This window comes from Ricinus communis, chromosome 9, assembly GCF_019578655.1.
Source record: "Ricinus communis isolate WT05 ecotype wild-type chromosome 9, ASM1957865v1, whole genome shotgun sequence".
NCBI lineage: Eukaryota > Viridiplantae > Streptophyta > Magnoliopsida > Malpighiales > Euphorbiaceae > Ricinus > Ricinus communis.
The window spans coordinates 9,384,416-9,395,601 of NC_063264.1; the positions used below are offsets into that span (position 1 = coordinate 9,384,416).

The 11,186-nt window shown below is 32.7% G+C and overlaps 1 protein-coding gene across 1 annotated transcript; it reads right to left on the reverse strand.

The window, feature by feature from the left end:
- Positions 1-4,153: 4,153 nt before the first annotated feature.
- Positions 4,154-4,812, reverse strand: LOC8288692 (calcium-binding protein KRP1). The gene has a single exon (XM_002528831.4). It carries the CDS (start codon positions 4,612-4,614, stop codon positions 4,252-4,254), a length of 363 nt encoding a protein of 120 aa, XP_002528877.1. The 5' UTR covers positions 4,615-4,812; the 3' UTR covers positions 4,154-4,251.
- Between the last annotated feature and the right edge of the window lie 6,374 nt (positions 4,813-11,186).

An 11,186-nucleotide genomic window follows, 5' to 3' on the forward strand; every position in this document is an offset into this window, starting at 1 on the left:
TTATTCAAGAGTTTAACGCAGCTGCATATCTATTGTTCGAATTTAAAATTTTAATTAAGTTAGAAGACACTTTTATCATGTTAAAAAAAATAACAAATTGCAAATATAAATGTTAAATAATTAAAAAGTAAGTTAAATTAAGTTAAATAATAAATAATAATAAAATAATAAGTACAATGTAAATTACTTTCTAACGTGGACTTAACATCACCCAATTTGGGTGCACGCGGCCACATAATCAGATTCAGAGCCCAATGATCATGGGTCTAAGGCTTTCCGCCCTTTATATAAACACCCAAAACTCCAGAAATTAGGTCACCATTCGATCATATTAATTTTGAAACAATGAAGCCAGCAGGGAAAGAGAACTCTCTGACTCGAGAAGAATCTGAATTTGCCAACAGGGTTAAGGAACGTTTCGAGAACCAAGAAAAGGCTGTGTATAAAACTTTCATTAATGAATGGAAATTGTATGGAGAAGGGTACAAGAGCAAGCATGATCTCTACTGCGACATTGCTCTTCTTTTTGGTGATTATCAGGATTTTCTGATGGAGCTTGCAGCATTCCTCAAAGATGGGTATAGGACAAGTAGCTTTTAACTTTGCATGCTTATCAGTTATTTATTAATCCCTATTATAGTAGTAAAATTCAGAATTATTGGTTATAATTAGCAAACATTGAGTTTCCTGTTGATTGACTGCTTTCTTTTGTTGCCACCCCTAGATTTGTCTGTTTCTTTTTTTTCTTTTTTTTTCTTTTGCCTTTCAGATGTATCAGCGGTTTAAAATTTTCAGAGGAAATCAATAATTGGTTCTGAACCATTTGAGGATATGACATAGGAATCACTATTTGCTACTTGAAACAAGCACTTACCCTAAAGTTGGCAGCCCAATTATATAATTGTGATTCCATAACCTACCAATCACTAGAATAAGCAAAAAGGTTATTTGCGTACGGCGCCATTATTTGAATAATTATTTACAATATTGATATAATACAAATAGAAAAGTACCTGTCTAGCAAAAATGAGAGCAAAGTTAGATAAAACTTTTTAAACTTTTTACAGTGAGAGTTGCGTTAGGTAAACCAGATTACTTTAGGCCTTATTGTGTAATGTGTCTAGCAAAAATGAGAACAAAATAAAATAAAATTTTATAAAGTAAATAAAATGATTGCTTCGGACTTTATTTTATAACTAGTCGTTTTTCTATTATTATTATATAATTATAAAATTAATTTTTAATAAAAAAGTTATATATATATACATATACATATACATACGTGCGTGGTTCAATTAGATTTATGGAGTTTAATACTTTCTTTTTTTCGACTTAAGTAATATATGTTTCAGTTTAATACTTTTATGAATACTCAGTAAAAATTCTAAATGCTAATATATTCATTTTAACTTTAATCCCTTCAATCCATCACTAATGGTTTGAGATTTGAAAAGTTTTTACCTCCAAATACCTTGTGTTCTAAACGGTACTTCCTTTTTAAAAATATGTAATAGTTATTTGAATAATTTATCAATTACTGTAACCAGTTATTACATGGGATTACACATTATCTTTATGTTGGTAAAAGTATCTGTGGATTTCAAAACCATTAAACCTACCCAAAGGCAAAAGCCATACTCTTGCTGAAGTAATCTGGTTTACCTAACGCAACTCTCACTGTCGCTCACCTACTGCAAACCAAACTCAAACTATATAAATTACAGAAGATCATCAAGAAAATTATCTGAAAGAATTTGAAGGGAAAAACATGTGCAACCCAGTAATGGCCAAAGATATTTCTCTTTCTCAAGAAGAATACGGTTTTGCAAACAGGGTTGGAGAACTGTTCGAGAACCAATCAGAAGAAATGTATAGAGCATTCCTCCATGAATGGAAATTGTATGAACAGGGGCACAAGGGCAAGCATGATCTCTACTGTGAGATTGCTTTTCTTTTCTGTGATAATCAAGAATTTGTCGTAGAACTCGCAAGATTCTTAAGAGACTATAGCATTGTTTAGCAGTTGATGGTCAATTAAGTATCCTGTGTTGTGTCCTGTATTAATCTGAGAAGATTCTTGATGTTTATTGAGTCTTAATTAATGAATCCATCTGTGCTATAATCTCTTTTCTCCATCTTGAGAAACAAAATATGATTATTCTAATTGATTGATTAATCCATTTTAACTATAGATACATATATGTGATATGCTTTCCTTACATATTCACACAAGTGAAAATAGAATAAGTACATAGCTGAGTTACTTCATGGAAATCTGATTTTTCTTTTCTTCTTTTTAATTTCCTCACCGTGCATATTAGTATCTAGCAACTAGTAAAGTTAGCTTGCTATCCTTTTTCAAGAAATCTCTTTGCTTTTAAAAGATAAGTTATAAGCTATTTCTTTGCTTAGTTTTTTTGTCTTCTATCATGGAACCTATTCTTTCTGAGTTTATACTGGACTGAACTTCTTGTGTTAGTCCTTTTGAGTTTGACCCAGAGTAGAAGCAGAAGCAGAGGAGGTTCAAACTTGAATAGTAATAATGCAGCTCTTTCTCGCAAAAACCATCTATTTTTACTTCTATAGCTCTAATACTGATTTTTTTGTTGAACTGAAATTTGACGTTGTTTATCAAAGAAAAACCACCAGGTTCCAGTGGTGCATCTTTGTAGTTTGTGTTAAGTTTTAGTCAAACCCCATTGTCTATAACAAGAAGAACGCATATTTTGACTGGCTGGTGATGGCTGTCAAGGATAATAATCCTTAAGATACCATGATCTGTTTCTGACTCTTCCTCTAAGCTGAAAACCTGACTTGACAAATTGGGCGAATGGCGAATACTGAATTAACAAAATTGGTATTCACCAGGCTTTGACCCTGGTGGTCATACACTTACAAATGTTGGAGTTGGTTTCACCAGGATTTAACCTGTGACACCGACCAAAAAAATAGACAAAATGGGTGAATGAATATGGTCTAATCTATTTATGCATTGGTTAAAAAAAAGGGTTATATTCTTTATTTGCACTTCCTATATGGCATGCATGGTATACAGTGCTAGAGTGTTGGGTTTCTTTGATCTATTGGTAATTTAGTAAATGCAAGTTGAATCATCCAAATCAAAAGCCAGAGCAGCTATAGTAATAGAAGCAAATAAGTATGCTTATAGTCTGGAACCTACTGTTGATAGCAGGGCATCTAGTTTTGTTAATCATGTAATAGAAGCAAATAAGTATACTCATAATCTGGAACCTACCATTGATGTGCTTAAGGTGATGGACGAACCCAGTGCATAAGTACATTCGGAAGATACCGTTATAACTATCTTTGATGCAGCTTTTCATCAATCAGAAATTTGTTGGAGCCATTGGGATAGTTGCAACAAGTGAGGAAAGTATAGCGCTGTTGTCGCATAATATGAAAATTCCCTATGCCTCAAATCCTGAGCATTTGGAGTCCGTTGCGCTAAATGAAGCTAGGGTCAAGTCTAGAAGTTGTGATTTCTCGAAGGTTACCAGTATGGCTGCGGGTCAGCTCATTTCTCCATCTAGTTTAGCAGCAATCTTTTATGATATTCACAGCCTTTCGGATCAGTTTGTTTGCCCTTCTTCTGTTCGTGTTAGTAGAAACAGAAATTTGACTGCACACATGTTTTGAAATGTAGCCAATAAAACGTTAGACAGATGAAATAACAAGAATCTTTTCTAACTTAATTAAACTTTCAATGGATTTGCTAAAGGTTCAAAGTGCAGCAGAGGAAGAGCCTGCAACTGCTGCCTATCATTGTAGGAAGGAGATCAATGGAAGCCAATAATGTTAACTAGCTCTAGAATTTTCCTTTCCCCTTATTTTATAGTAGTTAATTCTGTACACCATGGACTGTGAACACAAGTCAATTAATTTAAGCTGCTGTCTCTATAGGAAGTTTGACATGTTTAAACCCATTCCCCTGCTTCTCTAGTTAAAATTTTGACCATTTAAGAGCCTAAATTAAAATTATATGTAATTATAATTCATGGGTTTTGCTGGATTAGCTTCTGGGAAATATATTTTTCAAATTTGACAAACCTATAGCTATATTTATCAATAATCATAAATTAACAGATTATAAACTTTCAAAAGATGGAACTCAAAATGAAACAATCAAACAAAGTTGAAGGTAAATTTGCTAAATTTTTTTTTCTTTCTGTATCAATAACATCAACAATTATTACATCCCAGATAAAAGAATAGCAAAGAGAGGGGAAAAAATCAATAAGAAAAATCCTTCAATTCCTGTAAAAGAGCCTCCTCCAACAAAAACTTGGACTCTTCCATCAATTCAGGACTCAATCTAAACATCAAAACGCAAAACTCCATCTGATTGAGAGCACCATCACCATCAAAATCGCCTTCTTTTAACATACACCTTAAATCATCATCACTCAAATCCTGTAAACCCAATAAAGCTGAGTTCTTCTTAAGACTTTCAAAAGTGATAACACCCTTTTCGTTGTCCACCAAAAGATTGAATCCATTACATAACTCACCGATCAGACCATCACCACCTAGCTTATCAGCCATAATAGGCAAGTAATCATGGAAATCTGATGATGGGCTCTGTGAGGATGCCATATCTTGATTCCTTGAAGAAGATAACAGATTCAAAAAGAATTAAGGAAGGAAATGAGAGAAATATTTGATGTGTGAGTAAAATTATGAATTAGCATGCGTATATATATAACGGGGGAAATGGGTTTTCCAAGAAGGAGAGGCCATTGAAGACAACTAGGATACAGGTAAGGAAAGGAAGGTCAAGACTTGTTTTCTTGAAGCCTGCAGATGGGTTTCTTGGAAGGTCATCTAGGGGTGAAACGGTCATATTACTGGAAGTATAGAGGTGGGTTTCTAGGGAGGCTTTTGGGAAGGTGATTAGACTGACTAGGGATAAAGTGGTCATTTTATTATAAATTGACCAAAAGGTCAAGTACAGGACACTTATACGCAGGGGTAAAATCGAAACTTCAGGTAAATACTGAGGTGCTGTCTGCGGCTAGTTCAGTGAGAAAAGAGAACGTAAAGGGGTACAATTGTCAAAACAGTAGGCGATTCGTGAAGGGTTAAAGTGGCCAATTCCGAGGAAATTGACCGAAAGGTCAATCATATAGAACACTTTTAGTATGGGGTAGTGTAGGGTGAAATGGGTAATTTAAAGTAAATAGCGAGGTGCTGTCTGGGGTCGATTTCTTCGCGAGGAAGGAGAATAAAGGGGGGAAGAATTGTCAAAAAATGACATAAAAAAATGGAGTTGGGAGGTGATACATTGCAGGTTGAGAATGTCAACAAATGAATGTGGAAATGGAGTACGTAAAAAAGACATGCAAGGAATTATTCGGACAGCTATTAAATTCCAAGAAATGAGTACACTTAGGAAACTGCTATCAGAAAAGCTAATGGCAGAGTTTGTGACTTGTATTTTGAGCTGCATTTTCTTTTCTTCCTTTTCACTATTTTCCAGACAATTTTCCATACTCTCTGTACTAATTTGATTTTTTAGTTTTGGGTCGGTTTTTTGGTTTTTTTTTTTTTTTTTTAATTTCTTTTATCGCCCTTACGACTGAGGTGGTGGCCTGATAAATAAGCCACTTCCTCCCCTGTATTGATTTAGGTTTGATTTTCTCAATTAGAACCGGATGAGAATCTGATTTGAAGGATAGAAAACAGGCCTGGGACCAAAATCTGTTCACAAATGCATTGGTAAATCTTTTTTATATTGAGATTTTGTGGTTCGACATTTCAAGAGTTGCGGCTCATTTTTGCATCCCTACATTATCTTAAGATTTTATCCAGTGAGAATTCAGCACCACGTGATTTAGACTTTATTTTCTGATTGACAATATTCAATTTTGAAAGCTTATAAAACAACTAGTATTTTAAAAATCATGACACTTCAAGTATAAGGACTTCGTATTCCTGTCGTTTTAGGTCTTATACTAAATTATAATTGAAATTTAAGAAAGACAACATACAAAAAATTAGTTTAATTTAACACTAAGAACTCGAGATATATGAACCACAACCGGAATTGAATGCAAAACAAATCACAATTGCCAAAATGTTTACTTATAGTCCGCGATTAGAGGTGGCTTACTGAGGTAGGACACTAAAACAACTGCTTTAAGACTCTTCCATTATAAAAACTCCTTAATTATAAAAGTTTCATATATATATATATATATATATATAATATTGTTATGTTGTTGGTTATATTTCTAAAGTTTTAATTTAATAAAAATGTTTTACAACTTCTAGGCTAATATTGTAATACTCGTTTCTTTTAATAATAATATTATTAGTAGTAATAACTAATAACAAGCTTTTATTTAATTTAAATTAGTTTTATTTTGAGTAATTGAATTGAGATGATTTAAAATAGAATTTCAATGCTAGATAAAAATAAAGGAATTTATTTTCTATATCTAATTAGTTTGATTTTCAAAAAATTAATTAAGTGAATTTCTTAGGGGATAAATTATGTTTTCATATATATATATAGGTCACACTCAAATTTAATTTAATATGAGTATATGAATCAAATATTATATTTGAAAGTTATGAAAGAAATAGTAGATTTTATTTTTATAAAATAATTTACTGGGAAATGATAAATTTTAATTAGTAAATGGTGTTGGTTTAAATTGAAAAATAGTTAATAAATTGATTATTTAAGTTAATTAAGTATTATGATTAATTTGACAATTAGTTATGAAATAAGAGCTAAAAGTATAATTTCTTTAATATGGGGTTTAAATGAGAATTTTCATGGTTGGTATTTTTGTAATTAAAAATATGTCAGTAAGGGCATTTTAGTAATTTCACCATTAAAAGCAAGGGTAATTAAGTAACTCTCTATTTTTAATAATTTTAATTTGGCCCAAATTAAGTAGTTAAGGGTTTAATTGAAATGCTATAGAAAAGTTGGAGGGTTAAATAGAAAATTTTACAAGGAAAAATTGTTAGTAATTAAAAAGAATGAGGGACTAAATGGTTAATAAGTGAAAGTCGAGGGACCTGTTGACGATAAAGAAAAGAAAGAAAAGAAGGTCGAGGAAGAAGAGGAGGGAGAGAAGGAGCTTCATCGGCCATCAATGGCAGACGACAAAGGAGGCCCCATCCGAGCGAGGTGGCGATGGCTGGAGGTAGAGGAGTTGCCGGCGAGTGCAGCGGCAATGGCGATGACAGCTAAGAGCGGTGAGAAGTGGCAGGAAATGGCAAAGAAGGCAGCCGCTCTCCGATGCTGTTCATAGCATTCCCGGTGTCCAATGGCGGCGGTTTCAGTCTTAAAATTATTGGTGACTTGAGGGCTTTCCTTTGGGGGCAGCAACTTCAGCAATAGTGACCGGAGGAGAGAGTTCCAGCAAAGTGAAAGCAGTTCAGATTTCTCACTTTTTCGGCCGGTGCCATTGAGCTTTCGACGATCAAAGGGCATATTCAAACTCCCTTCAGCTCAAGCTTTCCAATAGCACTAGTTTTGCAGCGATCAGATTCTGTTTGAAAATCAACGGTCGAGATCGTCCGTGGATTTCTCCGGATGATAGGGGGCTGGATCAGAGGATCGGGTGCTAGAATCATCGTCTGTGTGTTATTTCGAGTCCATAGGCATGCTCGGATCGTGGATCGGACTTCGGCGGCTAAAGGCAAGTCGGCCGATTTATCAAGCATCTTGGTAATTCTCTAGCCGTTGATTTTTAGAGATTGTTAATTAAATTTTTATTGATTAATTATTGTATTGTGTACTAGAAAAATTATGTGAGGATTGATTGTTGAAATAAATATTATGTCGGACCGTCTGCCAATAATTGTGATCTGTGATGTGTTGCGAAATTGAGAAAAATAATATAATTTTGGTGGCCCGATCCCGTTAATTAATTGTTGAAAATTAGAAGTATTTTTGGCAGGTCCTAGACCTGTTATACGGGGGAGTAAACGTCTGTATTTTAAGAGAAGTTCTGTCGAATTTTCGGGAGAATTTTTGAATCGAAATTCTTAGACAGTCAGTTCTAGGAGTCTAGGCCTAGGGTTATTTATTAAATATTTTATTTTTATTGATTGAACTGCTCATGTAAATAGATAATCCATCATTTCAACTTGCTCCACCCGAGGCTTAGGAGCAGAGTAAGGAGGTCGTTAAAACTGTGAGTCTGTTATACATGTGTCTTGCAAAGATCTTAAATAGTAATTCTGATTAATTGATTTATAAATTTGAATTATTCATTTATTTACTATTCATATATCAATTTCTACATCATTGATATTATATTTGCGTGTTGACTCGGGATGAGGCGACAGTAGAACTTACTACCTGATGGGTTGCATCAGGACCGCGTGCGCACCGATATGAATTTGAGACAGGTAGTAAAAGAATAATTTAGGACTTGTCCTGGTCGAGTTCAACTCTCTGGGCTGTGTAGAGTATGTTTGCCGAAGTAAAGGTCCATGGTCAAGTGTTGCTCTCTGAGCGCCGACTTTATTGGAAATTAAATGACCAGACTAGATTTAAGGACCCTGGTCGAGCTTCATTCTCTGGACACTAGTTCTATTGGAATGAGAGAGCAAAAATGCTATTAGTGTTGGGGTTAGGGTTCTGCTGAGGTACTTGTCTCGTAGCTTGAAAAATATATTTTGTTGAATTATGGTATGACACGTGTTTTTACATGACCTAATATTTTATTTGATTAAATAAATATTTTATTAAAGTGGTTGTATTTATTTTTAGATATATGATTTTAACTCACTCTCGAGACTGACAGTCTCAATTTAACTGTTTTTCAGGTGTTTGTTAGTTTCCTGCAGTTCTTTTCCTCTAGCAGCCGACTCCTTCATCTTCGGATTAATGTAACTGATTTTATTGGTATGTTGACTTTTAAAATTCTAGATTCTCCACAGTAGAAAGTTTTAGAACTTATCATTTGTAATGGCATGTTAATTCAGATTTTACCTAATTATGCTGGCAGACCGAATTAAATATGTAGTATCTAGCAGTTAAATGTTAGTTGTGAAATAGTGCTAATGGTCAAAATCTAGATTATATTTTGATTTAGTTAGTGAATGGTCAGGCTTGCTATAGGTTTCGGTAGCCTTATGCCTATCCATTTTCTAGCGCCGATTACAGGCCCACAGATCAGGTCGTGATAAAAATATATATATATTTAGTCTTTATTTCAAACATTTTACAGCCGCAGTCCAATTAAAGCTCATTTATGTATTTTTGGCTCACTTTTTTCTCTTTTTGGCTATTATCATCTGAAATTAGACAAGAAAACTAAAATGAGGTAAAAAATACATATTTCTATATATTATATATATAAAAAACATATACCAATAAATCACTAAAGTATCTTAATTATATATATATATATATATATAATATTGATGTCAAATATTAGAACAAGGGACAATCATTTTGTTATTATAATAGGATTATATTCTATTTTATTTCATTTAAATACAATTTTTTTACAATTCACGTTTGAATTTTTCGCCAACAACTCTAACTTGATGATTTAAAAAAAGAGAAAAAAAGAAAAAAAAATGTTAATTAGAAGTGCTATAAAATTAAGAATTGAATGAAAACAACCAAATGCCGCCAAAATTGGGAAGTAAATGGCATATGCCTTTTCAATTATTTTATTCAAACAATAAATATTGATGGACGGATTTTTTCTAGTTTAATTAAAATATATCCTAAATATATAGCTGTGTTAAAATTATTGAGGAAATATTTTAATATCTGTAAGAATCTGTATTCTAAATTAATTCTAGATTTATATAATATTAAAAAAAATTAAAAATAAAATTAATTTTAACCATATTTTAAAAGGAAACAAATTAATTTAATGATTTTTACCACACGCATACTATATTTTGGTTTTTGTTAAACTGCAGTTTTTCATTTCATTTAATCATGGAACCTGCAGTTTTCTCCATTTTTCTGTTTACAATCCTTTGCAATTATACTACATCACATGTGCTATATGTTCTGAAAACTTTTGTGTATAAATATGTATTATGCATATTTTATATAAATAAATAATTTAAAATATTTCGAACAAAATTTTTATATCCAAACGTTTTAATCCAAATAATATTATCATATTTTTTTCATTGCATAATGATGTAAGCATATATGCAAGATGCAAATGTATACATTTTCTCATTGTTATTTAAAAAAGAAACAAAATCTTCTATTGGGAGGCTAAGAGGGATTAGTCAACCCGTGAAGACAGTAGACACCATCAAATATTCCAAAGTTATTGTCTTTATGGTGTCAACACACTTAAGTTGAATAGGTCATCCATGCATGCTCCAAACCCAAGAGCAAGGGTCAATATAATATATATATATATATTATCAATCCTTTTCACATTAATGGGTAGCCATAGATATGGCGATCAGGAATTTCCTTCTTTTTATTTCTTTTTTAAATTTTTGAGGAAGTCATGGCACTCCTAGAAGTAATCAAGCTGGAAATATCCAAGAATCAGCCTTAAGAGAAGCTATTGGCTCTCCCTCAGACTATCCTTGGGAGATAAATATTATTGTACATAACATTATTTTGCTTACATGGTTTGCATCTTAGGTATAGAAATGAAGGCATGAATTAAGGCCTGGTACAATTCCGAAGATTGTAATTTGACAGAGAGATGGAAAAGAAAATAAGAAATAGTCAGCAGTTTGTTTGGCTTTTTGAAAGATAGTGAGCTGTTGAACGGCACATTGCAAAATCCCTGCTTATTTAAAACTCTTGCACTAAAATAAATGATTTATTAATTTTAAATAATAAATTATACATTAATTATTCAATTTTTAAAATATAAAATAGTTTTGTGTCTCTCTTACACCGGTTGTGGTGGGGGCAACAATTTCAGAATACACATCTTCAATTAAGTTCCAGGATATCTACAGCTAGGAATTTTGAGAGCGATTCTAGTGATATAGACAGGCGGTGATGGCTTTCTTATGGGTTCTGTTCGACTAAAATCTCCATTTTCTCTAGCACTTTTGCATTAGAAACTATAAACAAAGTTGCAAATTTCTGAGTTAGTTTTAGCTGGAGTTTAATTCCTTTTATTCTGTTTTACTTCATCATAAAGAGGTGAAAATTGGAGATAAAGTGAAGATACCAGTGATAATTGCATTAACCATTG